The sequence below is a fragment of the Vulpes vulpes genome, chromosome 6 (genome assembly GCF_048418805.1).
Source record: "Vulpes vulpes isolate BD-2025 chromosome 6, VulVul3, whole genome shotgun sequence".
Classification (NCBI taxonomy): Eukaryota; Metazoa; Chordata; class Mammalia; order Carnivora; family Canidae; genus Vulpes; species Vulpes vulpes.
Genome location: NC_132785.1, coordinates 110,189,089 through 110,212,364, shown reverse-complemented (window position 1 = coordinate 110,212,364; position 23,276 = coordinate 110,189,089). Strand labels below are relative to the sequence as shown.

At 45.1% G+C, this 23,276-nt stretch overlaps 1 protein-coding gene across 1 annotated transcript in view; it reads right to left on the bottom strand.

The window, feature by feature from the left end:
• Positions 1-23,276, bottom strand: part of LRRC74A (leucine rich repeat containing 74A) — a 45,795-nt gene that overhangs the window by 15,583 nt on the left and 6,936 nt on the right. The window contains exons 4-10 of the mRNA XM_072762084.1: positions 17,501-18,561; positions 15,808-15,936; positions 12,428-12,600; positions 9,790-9,897; positions 8,314-8,410; positions 2,818-2,867; positions 2,350-2,431 (exon numbers count right to left, since the gene is read on the bottom strand). Of these exons, the coding sequence (XP_072618185.1) occupies positions 2,350-2,431; positions 2,818-2,867; positions 8,314-8,410; positions 9,790-9,897; positions 12,428-12,600; positions 15,808-15,936; positions 17,501-17,537 (676 nt within the window). The 5' untranslated portion in view covers positions 17,538-18,561. The remainder of the gene's footprint in view (positions 1-2,349; positions 2,432-2,817; positions 2,868-8,313; positions 8,411-9,789; positions 9,898-12,427; positions 12,601-15,807; positions 15,937-17,500; positions 18,562-23,276) is intronic.

Sequence of the window (23,276 nt, the reverse complement as noted above, 5' to 3'; positions counted from 1 at the left end):
GCAGCCCAGGGCGTGATCCTGGAGACCCTGGATGGAGTCCCACGTCGGGCTCTCTGCATGGAACCTGCTTCTCCCTCTGCCTGTGTCTCTGCATCTCTCTCTCTCTGTGTCTCTATGAATAAATAAATAAAATCTTTAAAAAAAAAAAAAAAAGCAGGCTCCATGCAGGGAGCCTGATGTGGGACTCATCCCAGGACTCCAGGATCACACCATGGGCCAAAGGCAGGCTCTAACCCGCTGAGCCACCCAAGGATCCCGCCCCACGGTTTTAAATACATTGCAATGCCTCTAAACTCCCAGATGCATATTCCCAGTCCTGATCTGTTCACTGAGCTCTAAACTGAGCTCTAAACCTGTATAGCAAATCGGATGTCTCCATGTAGATGTCAAACGGACATGGCAAACATCACATGGCCGAAACAGAAGTTTTGGCTCCTGACTCCTGTCCCCTCATATCTGTTATTCCCTGACTTTTCCCCATTTAAGTAAATGGCACCACCATCCAGCCAGTTCCTGAAACAAAATAACCAGACATCTATTTTTCTCTCTCCCTTTCCTTCATTCTCCACACCAGCGAGTCCTTTTGGCTTTATTTCCAAGGTACATTCTGGATTCATTCACTCCTCTCTATTGGCACCTCCTCCCTCAGCTCCAGCTATGGTCCTGTCTTGCCTGGACTACTGCATTAGCTTCCTGATGGACCTTCCTTCTTCCATTCTTTTTTTTTAAACTAAAGTTTAATTAACATGCAATGTTATGTTAGTTTCAGGTGTATGACATGGGTCCAACAATTCTATACATTACCTAGTAGTCACCATCTGTTACCACACGACACTATTACAGTATTATTGACAGTACTCTCTACGCTCTATGTTGCTCTCTGTATTTAAAAGTCCGCTTTGTCCTCAGTTGTGTTCATCATAAAGCACATAAATCTCCAAAAAATGGTTCCTCTGAAACGCAAATCACACCGTGTCACTCCCCTACGTTGACACCCTGAACCGACTTCTCATCACACGGGGAATCACATTCAGACTTCCTAGATGTCATGGCCTATGAACCCTCACCCAAGTGGCTGTGGGCCCCCTCGGTGACCTCCTCCTTCTGTTCCCTTCTCCTGCCTGCTCTGTGGCAGCCACGTTGTCCTCACTCTCGGACACACCAGGCCCTGGCTCTTTCTGCCTGGAATGTTCTACTTCCAGAACCTGGCACAGCTGACTCTTCTTTAATACTCAGGTTTCAAAGAAAAGCCACCTTCCCTGGGGGGCTTTTTTTTCACCACCCCACCTAACCTAGCATCTCCCTTGCTAATAGTGATCCCCTTTTCTACTCATCTCCTCAGGAATGAACACTTAGGTTTTTTCTTTTTCTTTTCTTTTTTAAGATTTTATTTATTTATTCATGAGTAACACACAGAGAGAGGCAGAGGGAGAAGCAGGCTCCCTGCGGAGAGCCCTATGCAGGACTCCATCCCAGGACCCTGGGATCACAACCTGAGCCGAAGGCAGATGCTCAACTGAGCCATCCCAGGCTCTCTCTCTCTCTCTCTCTCTCTCTCTCTCTCTCTTTTTTTTTTCACTTCATATCTGCAGTGAACCTCCTCAGACATCTCTGACTACGTGTGAGAGCATCTCTGAGACCTGCACGGGTGAATTGCTGTATCACAGAATATGCACCTTTTCAATTTTACTAAATACTGTCAGGTTGTTCTCCATAGTGCCTTTACCTAGCAGCTTCAGAGAGTCCTTATTTCTTCCTTGTGTTCACTGCTCCAGATAGTCTGACTTGAAATTTCTGCAGCTTTGGTAGATGACAAGGGGGATCTTCTCATTGTTTTATTTTGCACTTCTCTAATTGCTAAAGAGTTTAGGTGTTTGGCTTTCTTTTCGCACTGTCCGTATATGCCTTGACCATTGTTTTTTTGGGAGCATTTATCATTGTCCAGTGGACCTATAGGATCTTTTATCAGTATTCTGAACACAAATCTATTATACAAATGCTGCAAGTATGTCCTCTCTGTTGCTTGTCTTTTATCATAGGCACATTTTATGCCTGTTGTCAAATAAATGGATGGTTTTTGTTACAGTTTATGCCCGCTGCGCATATTTAATAATCCTTAGCCTCCCTGAGGTCAGCAAGTTAATTCTTTATGTTTTTCTAATCTTTTTAAAAGTTTTACTTCCCACATCCAGGTATTGGCTCCACTTAAAATGTGTTTGGGGTGTGGCGTACATCACTTTATGATCCGAGCATTCAATAACAGTAAAAAACAGGAGATGCAGCCCTGACAGGCAACTGTCTGCCAAGTGCCTCTCCTTTGCTCGCCCCTTGCCTCCATGGGGGACTCACCCAGCATCTGGCCCATGTATTCTCCTCCCTTATCAGAGAACTGGTTGTGGCTGAGATCCAGCGTCTTGATTTGGTAATTGGCCTGCAGAAAGAAACAAGGTAGAGAGAGGGGTGATGTTTGTCTTCTCTTGGCTGCAAATACCTCTTTCATCTCAGGGCTGTGTGATGGAGGGCTCCCATACTAAAAAAAAAAAAATTCAGGTGGACGAGAGTTTATAGACTGAAGACATTCTTTGTGCATTTTGCATCATCACTGATGATGACTGCTGGGAGGAGGGTCTAGTCCCATCCAAATGGCCTGGCCACTGCTGTGGCTGTGGTCAGGATCGGCAGAGTCCAGACACTCACCAGCTCCCTAGACATTCAGGTGACCTCACTTCTCTGTACCCAGAGCCACCCTCTAGGCCTCCCATATCTCCCAGGGCCATCTCCCACAGGGCTCGGTGGCACCCGCCCCTCACTTCTTACCGCCAGGGCTTGGCACAACAGTTCTGCAGATTCATCCCTGAAGTTATTTCCTGCAGTGAAGGGGGTTGTTTGCAATGCTGTCCAGACTAGGGCTCCCTTCCCCTCCTGTATCCTGGCCCTGTCAAGCTCTTCCTTTTGGAACAATCAGCCATAAGAAAGTGACAAGTACTTTAAGCAAATATATGGACATGGAAGAGAACAGGAGAAAAGAGGGCAACTATTTGCCTTTCTCTTGAACATTCTCTGCTCTCTCTGTCATGATAGTGACATGTGGGGGAGTTCCAGTGATAGTGATAGTGATAGTGATAGTGTGGGAAGTTCCAGGTGTCAACACATCATCCCCTGCGTTCCCCCCTTGGCAGCCTCGACCCCTAGCTTAGTGCCTAAAGTCTATAACATTATAAAAAATACGAATTCAGCAGGAGGGCCAGGACCAGAGGCGGACAAGTGAGGCACTCCCATTGTGTGCAAGATCTGAGCTCAGTAATCGCCATGAGTAATATCTTAATACAATACTTATAAAACTCAAAATAATGTAAAACATCTAAGATGAACAAAAGTTTAAAGTTTTATTATTGATTTTTAAAATATTTTATTTGTTCATGAGAGACACAGAGAGACAGAGAGGCAGAGACACAGGCAGAGGGAGAAGCAGGCTCCATGCAGGGAGCCTGACGTGGGACTCGATCCTGGGTCTCCAGGATCACGCCCTGGGCTGAAGGAGGCGCTAAATTGCTGAGCCACCCAGGGATCCCCAAGTTTAAAGTTTTAAATAAAGGCAGGATTTGACCTTGCACTTGCATGACTGCACTCAACCTAACCATAATCTGTCCCTTGTGGATCCTGTTTTAAGTGTTGATATTTTTGTTCACTACAGACTTTTTTTTACATTATTTTTGATTTTTACAAACATTACCACAAGATATCATTTACTTAGTTACTGAGTTTTTTTGTGCCCCTTAAATTCTATGACTGAGGCGTGTGCCTTCCTTATCTCACTCTCACCCCAGCCCTGCTAGACAGTTTAAAAGATTTCTGGAAAACTGGGGTGCCAGGGTGGCTCATTCAGTTGAGTATCTGACTCTTGATTTTGGATCCAGGCGTGATCTTGGGGTCCTGGGATGGAGCCCCGCCTCAAGGGCTCTGTGCTCAGTGGGGAGTCTGCTTAAGGATGCTTTCCTTCTTCCTCCCATGCTCCATGCACACATGAGTACTCTCTCTCTCTTTCAAATAAATAAATCTTCATTTTTTAAAAAAAGATTTTATTTTATTTACTTATGAGAGATACACAGAGAGAGGCAGAGACACAGACAGGGAGAAGCAGGTTCCATGCAGGGAGCCTGACGCAGGACTTGATCCAGGGACTCCAGGATCATGCCCTGGGCCGAAGGTAGGCGCTGAACCACTGAGCCACCCAGGCGTCCCTAAATAAATATTTTTAAAAAAGATTTCTGGAAAATAAATGATATAGAGACTTATCCCTAAATTTATCCTTTAAACCCTTAATAATATTTGTATCTCTAGCACCTAAATAGTGTTTGGCACCTTAACAGTGCTCCATATGTGCTTACTGAATGAATGAATGAATCCACTGAGACACAAATGCACCTTGGTTGCATCTGCACCAGTGCAATGAAATGAGACAATAAGCTGGTCAACATATAAAATTAGGTTATTAGCGATTCAAATTGTGTTTACATCAGTGGCTATAAATAACAGAGATGGCTGTAAGAGAGTCATTTAGGAAGTCTGATAAAATACAGATTCCTAGATCCCTCCCTTTAAAGATTCTGACTCAGCAGCCTGGGATGGGACTGGGTAATTTGTATTTTTACAGAGCTTTCTGTATTATGTTAGTATTGTATTAGAGGCCTTAGCCAATGCAACTAGAAGAATAACTGGGAGCTATAAGTATTAGAAAGAAGAGACAAAACTATTACTTGCAGACATGATCACCTATCTAAATAATCCAAGAAAAGTAACTGACAAAATGTTAGAACTAATAAGATAACTCAATAAAGTGACCTGGTTGGGGGGGGTGCCTAGGTGGCTAGTTGGTTGGATGACTGACTCTTGATTTTGGCTCAGGTCATGATTTCAGGGTACTGAGATTGAGTCCCATGTCAAGCTCTGCACTGAGTGTGGAGTCTGCTTGAGATTCTCCTGTTTTCTCTCTCTGCCCCTCCACACCCCTGACTGGCATTCTCTAAATATAAATAAATAAATAAATAAATAAATAAATAAATAAATAAATAAAGTGACTGGATATAGGATCAATATACAGAAATCAATAGCTCTCAGACATATCAGTAATAACCACTTAGAATATATGATAGAAAAAGCATTCTGGGGCAGCCCAGATGGCTCAGCAGTTTAGAGCCGCCTTCAGCCCAGGGCATGATTCTGGAGACTTAGGATCAAGTCCCATGTCGGGCTCCCTGCATGGAGCCTGCTTCTCCCTCTGCCTGTGTCTCTGCTTCTCTCTCTCTGTGTGTCTCTCATGAATAAATAAATAAAATCTTAAAAAAAAAAGAAAAAAGAAAAAGCATTCCGTTTATGTGGGAATAAAATGATAAAGCACCTGGACCTATATGAGATGTGCAAGACTTCTAATGGAATAAAAGCATAATACTTTATTGCAGAAGATAAAAAAAAAAAAAGACTTGAAGAAATAGAGATAAACCTAGTGGCTAGGATTTGGACCCAAGCATTGACTTCAACATCCACACATTTAATCATTCTGGTTCACAGGTAACTTGGTGAGAGCCAGAATGGAGACAGTATAGGGAAAGGTATTCCACTGGTAGAATTGTAACCTGGTACTGTATTCTTAAATGAAGACATTCAATATTTTGAATATTTCAATTCTGTCCTAAATTAATCTAGAACATTAACTATAACTCTAAATAAAGGCCAACAGTTTTTTGTTTTGTTTTGTTTTTTATGGAACTTGACAAGATGATTCTAAAATTCAGCTAGAGGAGAAATTGCACAAGAATAGCCAAGATTACTTCGAAAGGAAGGTCAGACTTTGTCCACTCAAATATAAAACATATCATGTCACATCATATAATTATATAGCTAATGTATTGCATATTATATACTTGATATATTTCATTAATTACAATTAATCATTAAATTATAACACATGGCATATAGTTTTAGTTTTCTAAACAAATATTAAAATAGTATGGCATTGACATAGATAGAGACACAGAGATTAACAAAATAGAAAAGAAAATTTAGAGAGAAACCTGTATTTATATGAGAGTTTGATATACAATAAAGGTGACATTTCAAATTAGTCAGTAAAGGATTGAATATTCAGCTAAAGATGCTGGGGCATCTGGCTATTGGTTTTGGAAATACGGTGTTTGAGTCTCTATCTCATGCCACAAACAATAGTAAGTTCCAGATATATTGAAGATTAAGGATGAAAAAACAAAATCATAAAAATATTTGAAGAAAATTAAGGAAAAAAATTTCATGATCTGAAGTAGGAAACAGTTTTTTGAGCAGGACTACAAAAACCAAACCCACAAAAAGACTGATAAACTTGACAACAATAAATAATACAAACTATGTATAAGAAAACATCATAAGTAACATTCAAGTGTGCTTGAATCAATCCTCACATTCAAGTGTGAATATGTATAACATATAAAGAGTTTCTAACACTCAATAATACAAACAACCTCATAGGACAATTGACATTTCATAGAGGAGAAAATAAAAATGGAAATAAGTATCTGGAAAAGATGTTTTATTTCAGTAGTAATGTGGGAATGTAATAAAGATAGTAATAATGATGAACACTTATTGAATACTTGGGTCCCAGGTATTGTTCTAGGTGTTATAGATTTTGATTCACTTCGTCTACATAGTCACTGTCTGAAGTAGGTAATATAATTCTCCTTAGTTTATAAATGAGAGAAATGAGTCACAGAAGGGTTAGATAACTTGCCTTGTGTCAAAGCCAGGATTTGCACCCACATGCTGTGATTTCAACATCTACACTCTATTCTGATTCATAAAAAATTTGCTAATAACCAAGGGAAATTGGTGGAATTGTAACCTGGTAGAGTCTTCTTCTTTGTTCTTCTTTCTTCTTCTTTCTTCTTCTTCTCCTTCTCCTTCTCCTTCTTTCTCCTTCTCCTTCTCCTTCTTCTCCTCCTCCTCCTCCTCCTCCTCCTCCTCCTCCTCCTCCTCCTTCTTCTTCTTCTTCTTCTTCTTCTTCTTCTTCTTCTTCTTCTTCTTCTTCTTCTTCTTCTCCTTCCTTCTTCTCCTTCTTCTTCTCCTCCTTCTCCTCCTCCTCCTCCTCTTTCTCCTTCTTCTTCTTCTTTTTTTTATTTTTTATTTTTTTCCTTAAGTAATCTCTATCCCTGATGTGGGGCTCTAACTTATGACCCTGAGATCAAGAGTTGCATGCTCTACGGACTGATCCAGGTAGGTGCCCTGGCATAATAATATTCTTCTTTTTTAAAGATTTATTTATTTACTTGAGAGAGAGCACTCACTTGCACAAGTGAGTGGGGGGAGGAGCAGAGGGAGAGGATCTTCAAGCAGACTCCCTGCTGAGCATGTAACCCAATGCGGGGCTTTATCCCACAACCCATGAGATCATGAACTGAGCTGAAAGCAAGAGTCAGTTGCTTAACTGACTGAGCCACCCAGGTGCCCCTATAGTTCATTTCTAATAATTCTATTTTTTGAAGTTCTTGATGCTGCCACTTGTTAGACTCTGATAGCTCTCTTGATGTTTCGTTTCCTTGTTTTGCAATTTTGGACTGTGAACCCATCTTTAGTGGAGCTTTATCTGTGGGAATCCCAAGCAGCCTGGAGCCTGGGGCCAGGGGTTCTTCCTCCAATGAGGCACTCTGTTTGTTCCTGATGCATGCTCCAGGGTATTAGCAGCACAGGACCACTTAGATTAATTTCTTAGGGGTTCCAGGACCCTGAAGATAATATAAACTCAAACCACAAACCTGAGTGAGGACAAGTCTGTGGGAGCTAGAGTTCTCAAGTGACTTTTTTTTTCTTTGAGAGAGACAGATAACAGACTAATTAAGAACTGAGTGTACAATAGGGGGTCAGGTAGCAATAAGTGCTATTAGAAAAAAACAAGCAGGGAAATAGGAGAGTGATGGGGATAGAGGGGAGGTCAGAGAAGTGCTCCCTCTTGAGATGACATTTAAGCAGAGGCAGGAATAAAGCCACAGAGTGAGCCGTGCAGATATCTAGGGTAGAGACTTTCAGGCAGAGGCAGGCATGCTGCCCAGTGAGTCAGAAGTCTCTGGTCCAGGACAGCCAGGAAGCCAGTGTGGCCGTAGGGAGGAGGAAGGGATGACCAGAGGGTTTAGCGGGGCGAGGACATGGTGTTCTGATCTTGGAACTCAGAGGGGCCTGGTCTGGCTCAATTCCACCCTGGATTCTCTGGCTCTTTCCTGTCTCTCCTTTGCATTCCCTTGTCCTCTCCCACCCCTTCCATGGGCTTACCTGAAAGCTGCAGATTCCAGAGTGAAGAGGTATTTCTCTGAAGAAATTCAGAGATGATTTTGGCCCCCTTAAAGCCAAGGTCATTGTCGGAAACATTCTAAAAGGCAAGAACACACTTAGGTGTATAAAAATCCCACCCAAGCACCCTCATTAATGAACAGTGTTGGGGTGGAGCTTACTTGAGGCCTGCATGTGGTGGGAGGGCAAAGGTGAAAGGGTAGGAAGGTTCAGGAAGAGCAAAGGAGGGAGGGTGATGAGTATTCACTTTTCTGATGCCTGGCTGTGAGGCTCTCCCCCTGGTCTCAGTCTTCTCTGAAGTTGGTTTTGGTGACTTCCAACTTCTCCAGATTAGCAGCCCTAGTACTTTAGATAAGCACATTGTACTTTTTTTTTTTTTTTTTTTTTTTTTTTTTTTTTTTTAACTGAGACAGCCTTATTTGGAGAGTTTGGCATAAAGCAACTGAAAAATTAGTTCAGAGTCATTCATCATTGTAAATTCCATTCATTGATTCCTGAAGCACGAATGACTATGCTGGGAACATGTAGGGATGCAAATAGACACAGCACTTTTGGGCTAGTGGGAGGGACTTTTATATAAACCAGACATTATTATCTTGTTTCTCCTCTCCATTTTTTTTCATTTTTAAAAAAATTATGGTAAAATAGACCTAACACAACATTTACCATCCTATTTTTAAGAATGCAGTGCAGTGGTCTGAAATATATTCACATACTTATGCAACCATCATCATCATTTGTCTCCAGGCACATTGTATTTGATGAAAGTATTTCACATTTTTTATTTTCTCTAAGTTCACTCTTTTTTTTTTTTTTTTTAGATTTTATTTATTCATTTGACAGAGAGAAGGAGCACAAGTAGGGGGAATGGCAGGCAGAGGGAGAGGGAGAAGCAGGCTCCCTGCGGAGCAGGAGCCTGATCCCTGGAATCACGACCTGAGCCAAAGGCAGATGCTTAGCTTAACCAACTGAGCCACTCAGGTGCCCCTGCATAGTTGCTTTAAAATGAATTTAGGGAGGGGCACTGGGGTGGCTCAGTCTGTTAAGCTAAGCAACTGCCTTTGGCTCAGGTCGATTCCAGGGTCCTGGGATTGAGTCCTGTGTCGGACTCCCTGCTGCTCCCCCTGTTTGTGCTCCCTCTCTCTGTCAAATAAAAAAAAATAAAATCTAAAAAAAAAAAAAAAAAAGCATCTATGCAGAAGGGCTTATAAGGTCCAGACAGAATCCATTTCTTAGGGTTTCCTCTGGCCACAAGGAACACAGCTCCTCTGCTGGCCTCTGACATGCAGCCGTCCTCTGAGAAGTCACCTCTGGAGGAAGGGGCCTCTAGACCAATGGATCACAGGGAGCTGGAGGCTGGTCAGGGCTGGGGCAGGGGCCTCTGGCCTATCTCAGGTGGGTTCCGAGAGCCCAGGGCCGGGGGTGGGAACCAGTAGCACCAGGGAAAGGGCACAGTACCAACTCTTGCAGGTAGTAGTTCTCTTGCAGCATCTCCAGCAGGCTCAGGATGCCTTCTTCCATGAGACCGTTGTCAGCCAGCTCCAGGGTGACAACACTTGTGTTGGACTTCAGACGCCACAGGGGGAGGGGGAGAAAAACAGAGGTGGTAGGTGATCTAGTCAGTTCCTGGCCCTTGCCCGGAGCCCATCCCCTCTCTGGAACATGCCAGCCTTTTCAGGGATGCATGCTAGCACTTCTGGAGAATGGACAGAACGGGAGAAAGCACAGGGATGATCCACCCCATTGAGTTTTGCCAGGACAACATGCTTATTCTGGGTACCTCCACCAAAGGGGAACTCTGTGGGGAAATTTAGAAAGGGAACATTAAAATGATGAGATCCTTGAGAAAGTGCGGGACACAGGGGTGGGCTAAAGAGATGGTTAGCTATTTAGCCTGGAGGAGAGAGGCTGGCACCTACTCTAGGATTAAGGAGAACCTGATGCATTTAATAAGGATATTTATTTAGTTTTTTTTAAATTAAAGATTTTTATTTATTTGTGTGAGAGAGATTGTGTAGAGCAAGAGAGAGAACATGAGTGGGGAGGAGGGGCAGAGGGAGAAGCCGACTCCCTGCTGAGCAGGGAGCCCCATACAGGGCTTGATTCCAGGACCCTAAGGATATATATTTTTTAAGACTTTATTTATTTATTCATGAGAGAGAGAGAGAGAGAGAGAGAAAGAGAGAGAGAGAGAGAGAGAGGCAGAGACACGGGCAGAGGGAGAAGCAGGCCCCATGCAGGGAACCCGATGTGGGACTCCATCCTGGGACTCCAGGATCAGGCCCTGGGCCAAAGGCGGCGCTAAACCGCTGAGCCACCCAGGCGTCCCCAGGACCTAAATTTCAATCTTAAATATGCACTTCCAAGCTAGTCAGCATTCCCAGGGTCAGAGGAAGTGACCTGCAGCATGAAGGCCAGGGATTCGCTCTACCTGGCACTGTTTGTCATTCTTCCCTTCCTTACCTCGGGGTCCTGGTATGGAGAGATGTAGAGAACAGACACATTTTTGGATTTGAGCGTTTTCAAAGTGCGCCCAGCAGCAAGAGACGTAGGCCGCGGGAAGGAGCTCTAGCTCCGGTCAAAGGGAAAGACGACACACAGCTACTGCAATGTGGAATGGTTCACTCAGGGCCTTCTCGAAATGCCTTCTGGTCTCGGCTTGCTGAGGCAGGCACAATTTTGTCGTGCTCAAAGGCAAGGGTCATGGCTCATGTGGCCAGGTGGCACTTAGAAGTGTCCAGGGTCGGGGGAGGGAGGAACCAGCACAGTGTGGGGGGCAGCGGGCAGCACCCCCCAGGCCTATCCACCTTCATCTCATAAGGGCACATAGCCACTGGCTACTCCATGCCAACTGCTGGGGAAGCAACAGGGGTAGAGAACACCCTTGCACCTCACGACCCATGAGGGTGTGGAGGCGGGCAGGTGAGGGAGAGATGCGACACATGAAGTAGGACCACTACTATCAGGGTGTTTTTAAGCGAAGCCAGGGAAACACAACATGTGCAAAGCTAAACAGTGCAAAAGATAAATAACAGTTCAGTCACCGGCATGTCACAGTGATTAATTGTCAAATTAGTGACACAGAGAATCAGAGAAGAAAAAACTTCCCCCCCAAACAGAAACTGCTGTTACTAAGAGACAAGTGGCCCAAGTCCTGAGAGAATTGCATTATTATCTGTTTTTTTTCCATGAAACTCATGAGGTAATGGTGCATTCCTAACACCTCATTAATCAGTCTTTCAACACTCAATAAATTTCAAGATGGCTTTGTTCTTTCTCTGCTCGTCCTCTCTTTCCTCCCTCTCCAGAAAGCAGCACACTCTCACATTTCATGTAGCCTCTTAACGGGCATGTGCTAAATGCAAATGATGTTCTATTTCCCAAAATGAGTGAGTGCTTTTTTTTTTTTTAAATCAAACTTTCTCTTTACCAACCTAAATGAACAAAGTGTTGTGCTGACATACAGTTGTCACGTGTTCTGTTTTGCTGGGATGGAAGTTGGTTTGTATATAATCAATTTTAATTATATAAAGCCATGATGAATTCAAGGTCAAGTCCTTGGTTGTTCATGCCAAGCCAAGAAAGAGAGACAGAGAGAGAGAGAGAGGGAGGGAGAGAGAGGGGGAGAGAGAGAGAGAGAGAGAGAGAGAGGATTATTCATGTGGGAAAACATGATCTATTCTACAGTGTGATTTTTAAAGAATTATTAACATTGCAAAAGGCAAACATTGAATAGAATAGCTCAGTAGCGACCCCATTATAGCAAAAGTGAGCTTCGGAATTGAGACCCAGGCTGACATTTTGTATCAAGCATTTGCATTAGTGCCCAGCCACTTACCCGGAGCTGTTGCCTTTGCTTCCTGAATCAGAAAGAGCATAGACTCGCAAGGCCAAGGTCCCTAACAGCCCCCTTCCCAGGAGCTAATGGGGCATCCCTGCCTGTTCGGTAAGTCAACTGGCAGTCAAGCAGAGTCTAGGGCAGGATGGGCATAAAGCTTGCAATTGAGGGTCCCATGGAGGATCTGTCTGAGATCTGTCACTACTCTGTCAAGGCCCACCTCTACCAGCCTTCGAGTGCCCCCATTGGCATGCTCACCACTAGGGCTATAGCAATAGCCTTGGTACCATTGGGGCCCAGCCCATGGTGGTTGAGATTCATGTAGGACTCCTCCATGTTCCGGAGAAAGTAGGAGACAGGCACCACGCTCATCAGTCTGCAGGCTTCCAGGTACAGCTCATTCTGTCTGGTGGTGAAAAATTTCTCTGTATCTGCACAAAAAAGATGCAAGTGGATGAGGTGGGGTTTTTCTTCTACATTTGCCTTATTTACCCTCTGGCCTTGGGCCAGTTGCAGACACCATTCATCTGGTGTCTCCTCTGCCCCAGGATGTCCCTATGGGTGTGTGCATAGGAGGGCAACTCCAATCGGGAAGTCAGCCGGAGGTGGGAAAAGGAGATCCAAATTCCAGAAGGTACAAATGGACATCTCCCTTTGGGTAAGAGACAGGGGTGCCGGTTTTAGGCCCAAGCTTTCCTAGGAGAAGGAGCAGTGTGCCCATGCCCACCTCCCCGGATTGTCCACATCCAGGACTGATGAGATCAAGGACACATAAGGGGCTAGCTTGCTTGCCTGCCATGGGACAGCTCTGAAAGGCCAAACAGACAAAAATCTGATTGGTGATAGTTCAGGGGAGCCTCTGTTTTAGTTTCACTACCACTGTTAAAATGAGAGCCGCGAGTAAAGCTTTGCTAAAGATTTAGAGAGGCTCCAACTTGAAAATCCCTCAAGTAGGACTGAGCAGACTTCGCAAAGTGACCCATCAGTGCAAGATGGAGGGATACCCCCTCCACCCCCCACCCCCAATCAATTGGAAACAAGCAAACTTGAATTTGAGTGGGCTTTTCTCTTTCAAACATTTGCAGGTCGGGATCCCTGGGTGGCTCGGCGGTTTGGTGCCTGCCTTTGGCCTGGGGCGTGATCCTGGAGTCCTGGGATCAAATCCCACATCGGGCTCCCTGCATGGAGCCTGCTTTTCCCTCTGCCTGTGTCTCTGCTTCTCTCTCTCTCTCTGTGTCTATCATGAATAAATAAATAAAATCTTAAAAAAAAAAACATTTGCAGGTCATGTTTCCTCACAAAAAGGAGCGTTATGCCTACTTTACTGATGACAAATCCAGCCCCACATCACATGCAGCTGATCAGCGCTCAAACCAGCTGACATCAGGGGACATAGGGGACATTAGGTCTTCATTCCAACCTCTCAGGGCCTTTGTTCCCTGGGCTTGAGCCCTGCCTGGCTCATGGTCAATGGGCAGCAGCGGGCCTCCCTGGATTCCGTGCACCCTCACAGCTGTCTCATGAAGCAAGCCCCGTGGACAGCCGGGCCTCCCATGGCCAGCTGGGGTCTAAAGCCTGCATCTGTTTTCCTTCAGATGCCAGGGCCTTTGGCCAACCCACCCTGGACATTTCTGAGGCCAACAATGAGAGCTTTGTTGGTGGAAAGGACAAGTTTACAAGGAAGTTGACTTTGCCGGCACAGCTACTCCCTGGCCTTCTCCTTAGGAGGTTTGTAGAGCAGAGGCTTTCAATCTCGGCCCTACTGACATTTTGACTTGGATAATTCTCTGTTGTGAAGCGCTGTCCTGTGTAGTGAAGGATTTAGCAGGATTCCTGGCCTCTGCCAGTGAGGTGCCTGTAGCATCCTGCCCCCACTCTGCCCAGTCTGCCAAATGCCCCCTGGGGTGCAAAATCGCCTCCAGGTGAGAACCAGTGTTGCATAGGAAAAACAGCATGTGGCAGGTGAGCAGCTTCTCCTGCCTTCTCTTCCTCTTCTGCAGCTTCCCGGACAACTTGCTATTTCCCTCCCCCCCACCCCTGGGTTTATGTCTCAGGCCTGTCCAGGAAGCCCTCCCTGCCCACTCCCAGCACCTCCGTACTGGCTGCAGGGTCACTAGAAGCTCCAGCAAGAGGGCCCTGAGTGTCTATCCCAGCATGGCATAGTTGCCATGAGAGATTCCTGTTTGCCAAGTCAGGGTAGGTAACCCCCACCTTTGTCGTTGGCACTAGTTCTGCTCTGTTTTGTTCTGCTGACCCTTTCTAGCTATAGTCAGTGTGGTTGTGTTTTAGAGGCAGCTTGCAACAGTGTTATATTCTCTCGTGGGAAGTTGGGGGGTAATGGGATGGAAGCAGGAATCTGGGACAAAGCATCCAGTTTCTATCTGCCACCTCTTCCAACCAGGAAAAATTCTGTTTTTTAAAAATATTTTATTTATTTATTCATGAGAGAGAGAGAGAGAGAGAGAGAGAGAGAGAGGCAGAGGGAGAAGCAGGCTCCTTGTGGGGAGCCTGATAAGGGACTCAATCCCAAGACCCTGGGATCGTGACCTGAGCTGAAGGCAGATGCTCAACCACTGAGCCACCCAGGTGACCCTAAAATTCCGTGCTGAAAACCATATTAGTATGTTAGCAGCAGCCTTGACACGGAAAAGAAGTCAGAGAAAGAGCAACAAGATGCTGAGTGTGGGGCGGGGTGGTGGTGGTGGTTGTGGTGTGGGAAGAAGGCATGTGTGGAGGTGGAAGTTGTGTGTCGACCCTGGGTGGGGAGGTTTATGAATTGACTGACCCAGCCGCCAGAACACAAGAGAGGACGGACACTGGGCTAGCCTCAGCCTAGAAGTTCCAGGCTGGCCCATCAGGCAGGGGGAGCATTTTGCTCACGTTGTTTCATAGCTGTTCTGGGCACTTCCCTCCCCCGGGAAAGAGAGGGAGAAGAGGGTGGAGGCATTGTTTGCAATAAGAGTCTTTGCTGCAGCCCAGCCAGCACCCTTGCACTCCCCTGCCACCCTGGCCACACCCCTGTCCCCCGCCATGGCCCCCCCTCCCCCCGCAGCCTCCCAGGGCACACTTGCTTTGTTTAGGGCTAACATTCAAGTAGGAGAACCAAGAACTTGAGAACTCAAATGTGAGTAGAGGGGAAAGTCACTGGGATGCAAGATGAGCCACAGACACTGCAGGGTCCCCCACAATATGGAGCACGAAGGCAGATGAGCAGGGTGGGGTGAACAGGGCACCAGCGAACATTGGCAGCTCTTTGTGGCCTTGGGCAACTCACACTCAGTTCCCTCTTGAAAAGGCCGATAATAATGACTACCTCCTAGGACTCGTATAAAGACGACATAAGATGCCACAGGTGGAATCATTTAGAAAACCAGAAATCCCTGTTCGTGTATTGATTTACCTTTGGACAAGCCCATGTGGCTACTCTGCTCACCAGGGAGGCCACGGGCACTGGGCAGCTGCACCTGCTGCCACTGGGCCAGACTTGAAGAGGACGTGGCATGGAACTGGCCCCAAGAACGCCTTTGTCAGGCCAGCCCGCTGGGGCCAGAGCCATGGCCAACCTGGGAAAGCAGGGGCCTCCAGCCTCTTAGGAACGAGGCTTGCTACCACCCCACCTATTAAGTGTCCACTCTCACCTTCAATCTCCAGGTCTGTTTCTGAGCTCTCTCGGGCTGGCTTCTCTTTTTCCACAGCCACGGAGGCCTCAGCCTCACAATAGAGGGTTTCATCACTGTTCTGTGGGGTGGGTTTGGTTTCGGGTTCATCTGGAAGAAAAAACTCATCTCCTTGGTGCTGGCAATGAAACCTGCTGGCCTTTCACGTAGAGCCTGGCCTATGCTCCCTTCCTCGGCAAGCCACGTCCTGGCCACAGCCTGTGAACCCCCCACCCCCCCTTGCAGCTCAGCATGCTGAGAACCACAGTGTGCGTTCAGTCCTGACAGGGGGACTCCATTTTACGACCCCTCCCTCCGGGACACAGTGCCACCTCTTGGTCACCTATAGGGTCTAGTGCTCTAGTGCTAAACACCCTCTGTGTCCTCTGGGACTCCCTGCACCTGCCTGGTTCCCTGCTTTGGGCCTGTCTCAGAGATTGGCTCCTTGCTCACTTTTCCCCTTCTCATTGGCTTAGGTGGGGTTCAGAGTCTGCTTCACGCTTTCAGGGAGAGGATGTGTGCCGATGCCTAGGCCTCCTCATTGGCGGGCACAAACCATGCTGCAGAAGGCAAAGGGCAGGGCAGGGCAGGGCAGGCAACTTGGGTCAAATATGAAATGAAATGAGACAGGAAGCGTCCCAAGGAGAAAGAAAGATAACTTGATTCCTGAAAATTTGACCTAGCTTCTCTCCCTTCCAATCCAACATTTATTTTAGGACCATGAAGAAGGAAGGGTTGCAAAGTCTTGCTGGGATTGTTAAACATACACATCCTAAGCTTTCCTCCTACCAGTCCCCACACTTGCTGGACATCGTTTTATGCCACTGGATCACTGATCTGGGACCAGCATGGGTTCCTGAAAGCCTCACACAAGGGTCCAGAGCTAGTCCTCCCACATGTACTCGATGCAATGTTTGGAGGAGCCATGCTCCATCACCAGGTAGCCCATCAGAACTTGGCCAATCTACTCTTTGGGTGGGCTGAGCATTTGTGGCAGTGGTCCCAAGTTTTAACCACCCAGATTATAAGATAGTGTGGGGTTCCTAATAAGTTCATGCAGGTCTGTGATTTCTCAGTCCTTATCCATAAACCCAATATTTAAACCCTTATTATCCATAAGCTCCAATATTTATTTCTGAGACTGTAAGACAGGGTCTGGATGATAAGGGGTAGAAGTAGCAGTGGCCCAGCAGTTAGAAGACATACAGCAACTTAGCCATCCAACTGAGCCATCAAAAAGGTATAAATTTTTGAGCCTTAATATCCTCATGAGTCATACAATTTTAGAATTCCATCCATCCAGCAGAATGCTAGTACATGTTTAAATAGATATCCAGAAGAAAAAAAAAAATCCTGATTTGTAGCGTTAGCCAACTCAGGTGGCGTAAATATTCCCAACATGTCTGTTTCAAACTACCAACATGACATAAACCAGCTCACAAAATGAAAATTAAAGTCACCCAGAGTTAGTACAAGCCAATTCCAGCACAGCATTGCATCTGACTCTCTCTGTCCCTGTTTGGGAAGCCCTGAAGCCAAGTCAATGTAACCCACTGTCCAGAATCTAGAGGGTCCTGGCTGAGGAGGGGAGGGGGCTTCAGGGTCCATGTGATCACGGTATTACACCGAGCAGTTCAGAAGGGCCCAAGTGATGAGAGATGGGATGCCTGTTCACCTTTTGTCTCAGGCTCAAGAGGTTCATCATTGTCCATGGTGCCAGGGCCCTCTCGGGGGCTGCTGCCAGCTTCTTGCCACCTTTCTGCTGCTTCCCTAAGAAGCACACCTGTCTATTCACTTTTGTCTCAAACTTTGTGCACCTCTGCCCTCTCACAGATAAATCCCACAGTGGGGCCTAGAGTTATCCTTCTATCCAAGCAAGCCCTGGGGAGGGTGGGCTTTGGTGGGAACTGGATATGCATGGGTTGGACCCCAACTCTGTCTGGGGGAAGTAGCTACTTCCCAGGATCATCAGGGAGAGTGATACAGCTCTATTCCTGGGAGCCCCGTCGAAAGGATGCGCACCCCCTGCGACTTTGTGACTTAGGGGGCACTTTCATTTCATCTCTTCAACATTCCATGACCTCATGCAGTCATTGTGATCCATGTGGGTGAACTTGGCAACAGCCAGCCTCCCCTCTTGGTGGCCCTGGCAGTCCTCTTTTCTCATATGTCTGCTGGGGCCAAGCCCAGGCTTGGCTGTGAGTGTGCAGGTGCTGTGGGGGGGCCTCTCGGTGGTGTTAGATTTCCCTTTGTGGCAGGAGCAAAACCAAGCTCCTTAATCAGGTGACTGTGAAGAGCGGCCACCATGTTCTTCTCTCAAGGTGGTTGTGCTTCAGGTACGAAATATTTCAGTGATGGGTGAAGTCAGTTTTCTTCTACCCAGTTCTCTTTCCTTTTTTCTTTCCTCCCCGAGAGAGTATCCTCAACCTTGGAGCAGAAGATCAAAAGCAAAACACAACAAACATATGTTCTATCACTACAATTTATTGCAGCCAAAGTATTGTTTAATCCAAACTACCGGGCTGCCTAACTTGAAACCACTCAACCATCATTCACACGCGTGGCTGTTTTCACATGTCTTGGAGTTGAAGTTCACTTGCAGTTTGCTCTCAAGAGAATCTGGAGGTGTGTTTGTTCCTCCTTGATAAGCCTTCAGCACATCAACGGTCAGGTCAGTGACTGGAGGGCTTGGGGATATGGAAATCCCTCTTTGCCACTCAGAAGAATGACGAAGATCTAGGAATTTGTGTAGGGAAACAATGGTTAGAACCTTGAACTGAAAGAAATATGTATATCTGAGATGTTACCCTTTCCTTCAGGCATTCATTCTGTAAAAAATTTATAGAGCATCTATTATGGTACAAGGCCCTAAGATAGGCACCACTGTGGTGAGGGGATGCAGACATGATTATAGCATGGGCCCTTCAAGGCATGTATAATACAAGATAGGAAGGGTGTGAGGGTGGTGGGCAAGTATTTTCGGCAGAGCTCCTGTTCATAAAACAAACTTGAGTCACCCTACATCAGCATGGCAACACCATTCTACTGGCCCAATCCCATGTGGTTCCTTGAAAGAAACACCAAACAGGCCAGGGGGAGTGATCAACTCCTAGGATGATTTGGTAAGCATGAGTCCTAGAGACCCTCTGGACATCTGGTCTACTCCACACTGGTACAGAGGATAAAAAAGTGTCCTGAAAGGAGAAAAAAAGGGGACTGGAGAGTATATATATCGGTCCTGGTCTAAACTCTAGGTGCTCTGTCTGGACAGCACCATGTGGTCTCAGGCACAAAGGGAGAATTAGAAAATTTGAGGGAGAGCACTCTAAATAGCCACTGAGCAGAGGCACCAGGCACTACTGGGAATTGGTAAGGGTCAGGAGGGAGATTCTCTGGGAGGTCAAAGGAAGGGGAGGTTTCTTCGTGCTGAGGAGCATTTGTGGGTTCTGGATAAGTAGAGTCCTGGCAAAAGGCATTTCCAGGGATGCAGAATAAAGGAAGGCAACAGAGCTCAAGCTGAGTTTGGGGGAATACAGGGTGCAGAGAGTAGTAGGGAAAAGGGAGGCCATAGGGATTAGAGCAATTTCAGGAATCGATTCAATGCAGTGAAAAGTCAATAGGAAGCCACTGAGGATCTTTAACAGGAGCATGGTTGAATCAGAGCTCCTCTTAATAATGATGGGCAGCAATTATATTTATTTGAGGGAAAAAGTCTATTCTGGAGAAAGAAAAATGTTCAAGAGCCATAATTTTAAAATTTTGTATCTTTTAAAATCAGAAAATATATCTGCAACTTCTTTTTATTCTTTTTATTTATTTGAGAGTGAGAGCACGAGCGAGCACAAGCAGGGGGAGGGGTCAAGGGAGAGGGAGAAGCTGATTCCCAGCTGAGCAGGGACCCCGCCACCCCACCACCTCAACATGGGGCTCAATTCCAGGACTCCGGGATTACTATCTGAGCCAAAGGCAGGTGCTTAACTGACTGAGCCACCCAGGTACCCCTGCAACTTCTTTTTATATGTTATTTTAAAAGTTTGTTACTGAGGAACATCCTTTTTATTTTTTTTAAGGATTTTATTTATTTGAAAGAGAGAGTGAGAGAGAGTGTGCATGAGTTGGGGGGAAGGGTGGAAGGAGAGGAAGAAGTAGACTCCCCGCTGAGCAGGTAGCCCAACGTGGGACTCATCCTAGGACCCTGGGATCATGACCTGAGTTAAAGGCAGACGCTTACCTGTCTGAGCCACCCAGGTGCCCCAGGGGTATCCTTTTGTTTTTTAATTAAAATTTTAATTTTGAAATATTTTAGATTGTAGTAGAGTTACAAAAAATAATAGACTATATACTCTTCAATCAGCTTTCCCTCATATTTACATCTTGCATAGAAAAATTCTCAAAACTAAGATTTACATTGGTACAATGCTATTAACTCCACTATAGATCGTATTTGTATTTTACTCATTCTTTCACTAATGTCCATTCTTTGTTCCAGAATCCAGTCCAGGATCTCACATTGTGTTACCATGTCTCTCTGTCTCTCTCAGAATATGACATTTCTTCAGTCTTGGTCTTATATGATCTTGACACTTTTAAAGAGTACTGGTCAGATATTTTGTGGAGTGTCCCTCAGTTTGGGTTTGTCTGATGTTTTGTCACGATTCCTGGGAAAGCTGCCAGAGCTGATGTGCCCTTCTCAGCACATATCAAGGACACATGATGTCAATATAGATTACGTTGATTTCTTGGCCAAGGTGGTATCTTTCAGGTTTATCTACTATGAAATTACTGCTTTCCACTTTGTAATTATATAGTTTAGAGAAGATGCACTATGCAAATATCCTATTTCTGCTTCAACTTTTTGCCCAATACTTTATTTTGCCCAATAATTTTAGCATCCATTGATCTTATTGAGATCTTGCCTCAACCTTATTATCATGTTTTAACAGTGCTTTTCTGTTTCCCACAGTCCTTCTATGTTTGTTAATTGGAATTCTTTTGTAGGAGAGAGTGGTCCCTTTCTCTTATTTATTGGTTTAATCAGTTGTTTATATTAGCAGGGATCATGGCTGCTTATTTTATTCAATACAGTACTGTCATTATTTTGATGTTCAAGTTCCAACTTTGGCTAAGGGAGCTCATCCAGGTTGTCTCCTGTGTCCTTTTAACCTGCTCTCTACCTTTTATTTATTTGTTTTTTATTTTTATAGCTAAGACTATTGGTTTTTTTTAAGGTTTTATTTATTCATTCAAAAGAGAGAGAGTGCAAGCGGGGGATGGGCAGCAGGGTCACCCCCCCCCCCCACCCCATTCAGGGCTAGATCCCATGACCCTGGGATCAGGACCTGAGCTGAAGGCAAGTGCTTAATTGACTGAGTCACCTAGGTGCCCCCTCTTCACCTGCATGTACATAGCAGGTGTATGTTTAACCTTGTAAGACACCATCATGTTGTTACCCAAAGTACAAAGGGGCTCTGCTAATATGAATTGACCATAGGAATATATGGTAGCATCATTGTTCTACATTCTTCCCAACACTTGATATCGCAGTTTTGTCTTTATTTTGCCATTTGAACTGTGTAATGGTATTTTCTGGTGCTTTTAATCTGTATTTCCCTAATGACTAGTGATGTTGAGCATCTTTCATATGTTTTTAGGCCATTCCTATACTTTTCTTATTGTTCAGATCTCTTGTCTCTCTTAAGTTGGGTGGTTTGTTACTGAGTTTTGAGGGTTCTTGATATATTCTAGGTAGAAGTTCTTTATCAGACATGTGGTTTGCAAATATTTTCCTCCCAGTCTGTGGTTTAGCTTCTTATTCTTAACTCTGTCTTTCACAGTGTACACATTTCAGTTTTGATCAAGTCAAATAATTTTTCAAAATTCGTAATTGAAAAATTACCAACTTTATGCCTAGCCATGGTCATGTAGATTTCCTCCCATGTTTTATCCTAGAAATTTTATAGCTTTATCTTTTAAGTTCTACAATCCATTAAATTTTTTTTGTGGTAAAATATGCTAACATAAAATTTATCATTTAACCCTTTTTAAAATCTATTCTTTAAAGATTTTATTTATTCATGAGAGAGAGAGAGAGAGAGAGAGAGAGGCAGAGACATAGCCAGAGGGAGAAGCAGGCTCCCTGTAGGGAGTCCGATATGGGACTTGATTCTAGGACCCCGGGATCACAATCTGAGCTAAAGGCAGATGCTCAACCACTGAGCCACCCAGGCATCCCTTTAATGCTTTTACAGTGTATAATTTAGTGGCATTAAGTACATTAATGATGTTGCATAACCATCACCATGGTAAACAGATGTAGAACCGTCATCCAATTGCAGAGCTTTCTCTAGGATCCGTTTTGAGTGAATCTTCAGGTAAGGTATAAAGGGTACCTTTGTGAGGTATGGATTGGGATTCATTTTGTATGTGGATGTTCAAATGTTCCAACAGTATTGTTGAAAACACTGTTCTTTCATCATTTAATTGCCTTTTTACCATGGTCAAAAGTCTGTTGACTGGATGTATCCTTTTGGGGTTATTTGTGGGGCTAGCATTTCAGAAACCATACAACCAGCATGTGATGTCCCATCTAATCAGAATGTTGTACTTTTACAAGTACATTCTTTTTTTTTTTTTTTTTTTAAGATTTTATTTACTCACGAGAGACACACACAGAAAGAGAGACACAGAGAGACAGAGACACAGGCAGAAGGAGAAGCAGGCTCCATGCAGGGAGCCTGATGTGGGATTCGACCCCGGGTCTCCAGGATCAGGCCCTGGGCTGAAGGTGGCGCTAAATCGCTGAGCCACCTGGGCTGCCCTGCAAGTACATTCTGTAGCTACTCATTTGTGAGATGAGCCACTGCGGTGCTGGGAGGTAGGCATAAGGGACTTCGGGAGTGGGAGGTAAACTGACTCTGTAATCCACAGAGCAGGAACAAAGGAGACAGTCTCAGGGGAGGATGGGAGATGTGGTTTTGACTTGAAATAAGTCAAAGAGAATGTCATCCAGGGCAAGATATGGACAAATACTAAGAGAAGGAAAATTTCCTTCTTTGTTGCCAGCATTATTGTTACAACACTTCCACTAGTGGAGAACACGGCAGAGGGACCCTTTATTATCCTATAAGGTACCATCTATACAGCACTTGTAAGTGCAGACACTGTTCCATGAACTTTCCATTTAAATAGTCTATTAGTATGCCATTAAGAGATACTATTATCGATTCCCATTTTACAGAGGAGGAAACTGAGCAGAGAGGTTAAGTAACTGGCCCTAAATCACACAGCTGGAAAGTGGCAGAGCTGGGACATGAAGGAAGTCAGTCTGGTTGTAGAGCACACAATGCCTCTCTACACTGCCCTGCATGCTGTTGATTTAACATGACAGGGTTGTTCTCCATTCAGGGCAACTGCTGTTCATGGCTCAGATGGATCTGGGCTCAGATGATGTA